The 1897-nt window shown below is 57.6% G+C and overlaps 1 protein-coding gene across 1 annotated transcript; it reads left to right on the forward strand.

Moving 5' to 3' along the window:
- Positions 1–675: 675 nt before the first annotated feature.
- LOC134489246 (IQ motif and SEC7 domain-containing protein 2-like) lies at positions 676–1299 on the forward strand. The gene has a single exon (XM_063291822.1). It carries the CDS (start codon positions 702–704, stop codon positions 972–974), a length of 273 nt encoding a protein of 90 aa, XP_063147892.1. The 5' UTR covers positions 676–701; the 3' UTR covers positions 975–1299.
- The last annotated feature ends 598 nt before the right edge of the window (positions 1300–1897 follow it).

Here is a 1897-nt window from a genome sequence, read left to right on the forward strand (position 1 = left end):
CCATCAGCGGCCAAGAGGACGCCGCCGTGACAGCTATAAACAACAGCGGCTTAGTCAGTCAGCCACACAGCTACTCAGCACCAGCTCTTTCCCCGAGCCTGGGAAGCAGCGCGACATCCAGTAGGAGCGGACACTTTCGAAACTCTGCGCTGGTCCTTGCGTGTCGTCGCCGTGCGGAACCAAGGGACTGTTGCGGCTTAGCCGGACCAGTAACAGGAGGGCGGGAGGGGGCAAAGCGCCTGCGTGAGCAGAAGTGGGGGAAAAGAAAGAAACAAGAAGGGAAGCGGGAGGAGTCAACGCGAGAGGCGGCTGAGGTGAGGGAGCTGGCTGCGAGCTGGCCGTGGAGACTTTTCCCTGGGGTTGGCTGAAGAAGAGGAAAAGCTGGCGGAGAAGAGACCCGCGCGCCAGAGTCGCGGGACGCCTGGGCGGAGGAACAACACGCCCGGCCGGCTTGGTCAAAAGCAGTAAGAGGGCCCGTGGGCAATGGCGGCCCGGCGTAGGAGCAGCTCCGTTGGCGCTCTCTAGCCGAGCAGCAGGCTCCCAACTGTGGGGGCAACCGGACTGGCGCTGGGGTCGCCGACTCTCGACGCCCGCAGTCGAGCTGCGCGTCCAGGCGTCGCTGCTGCCTCCGTTCCCCGGAGCCCTGGCCAGACCGCCTTCGACCGCCGAGGTGCGTGGCGGGCAGCAGGGCTGGCCGGGCCATGGAGGCGCCGGCCGAGAACCCGAGCAAGGCAGCGGAGTACCTCAAGGAACTCAACAAGATCATTGAGACGCAGCAGGAGCTGCTGGAGAAGCAAAAGCTCCGGATAGACGAGCTCGAGCAGCAAGTGGCCAAGCTGTGCCACGAGAACGCCCGGCTCCAGGAGGAGCACCGGCGGCACCTGGCCACTTGCAGGCTGCTGCTTCTGCAGCCGCAGGGCGTCCCGTCCGCGCCGCCGGGGAAGGGGCAAGAAATCGCCCGGGATGAAAAGTAAGGAATGGGGACGGGGAGCGTTTTAACCGACGTATGGAGGGGGGCACTTGTAACACTAAGGAAGGCCGGGTGGCCACGAAGCATTAGCGAGTGACTCGGGGCTTTTAGCCGATGCTTTCCCTGTCTCGGGGGTCTGTGCTGGGTAGTTGTGAGGTTATGGATGATCTCGGACAAAGACGAGTTTTCTCCTTCGCCCTCTTCATTCCCCGTCGGTTTCTTTAATGCTTTGATTGATGCTCTTCCTAGTTTGCCTCTTCTCTTGTGGGCCGGTGTGCAAAGGCGAATGCAAAGAGCTGAGATGTTATGTTGCAACCAGCCTCGGCTGTCTGGCGGAGATGTGTCCTTCGCGGAATTCATTCCTAATTTCTAGCCCCGATCCCCAGGGCTCGTTTCTGGGAGAGGGGTTTGAACCCCGCAGTTTGTCCGTGGACAGAACTGTGCTACTGCTAAGGGATCGAGAAGGCTCCAAGAAGAGACGTTGGGGAAGGGTGTACGGGATCCTGTTTTGCCTTCTAGTCCTGGAGAGGTAAATGGTCTTCTAGTGCAAGGCAGCGTGGTGAGTGGCGTTTGGAGACTCGGAGGCGGAGTTAGTTCCTAACAAATGGGAGTCAGTAAACACTGGCAGGTGGCCACCTTCTAAACTCTGACTCCTTCACATCTAAACTTGTTGATCATCCGGAACCTGTTTGCTCTCAGTCCCTGGGTCTATTTTCAGATGGCTTTAAGCTTTCATAGTGCAGTGCTTGCTGCATATGGAAGGGCGTTTAGCTGTGGTACTGTTTAAGGCCATTTTAAGAGCAGAACAACATCTCTGATTCTTTTACAAATGATTGAAATTGCAATGAGCACATGTCTTTGAGTAGATACGGCAAGCCTATTTATTAATCAGAGTTCATGGCACAAAATGTTAAGGTACTTTGTTTC

The sequence above is a fragment of the Candoia aspera genome, chromosome 2 (genome assembly GCF_035149785.1).
Source record: "Candoia aspera isolate rCanAsp1 chromosome 2, rCanAsp1.hap2, whole genome shotgun sequence".
In the NCBI taxonomy this organism is placed as follows: domain Eukaryota; kingdom Metazoa; phylum Chordata; class Lepidosauria; order Squamata; family Boidae; genus Candoia; species Candoia aspera.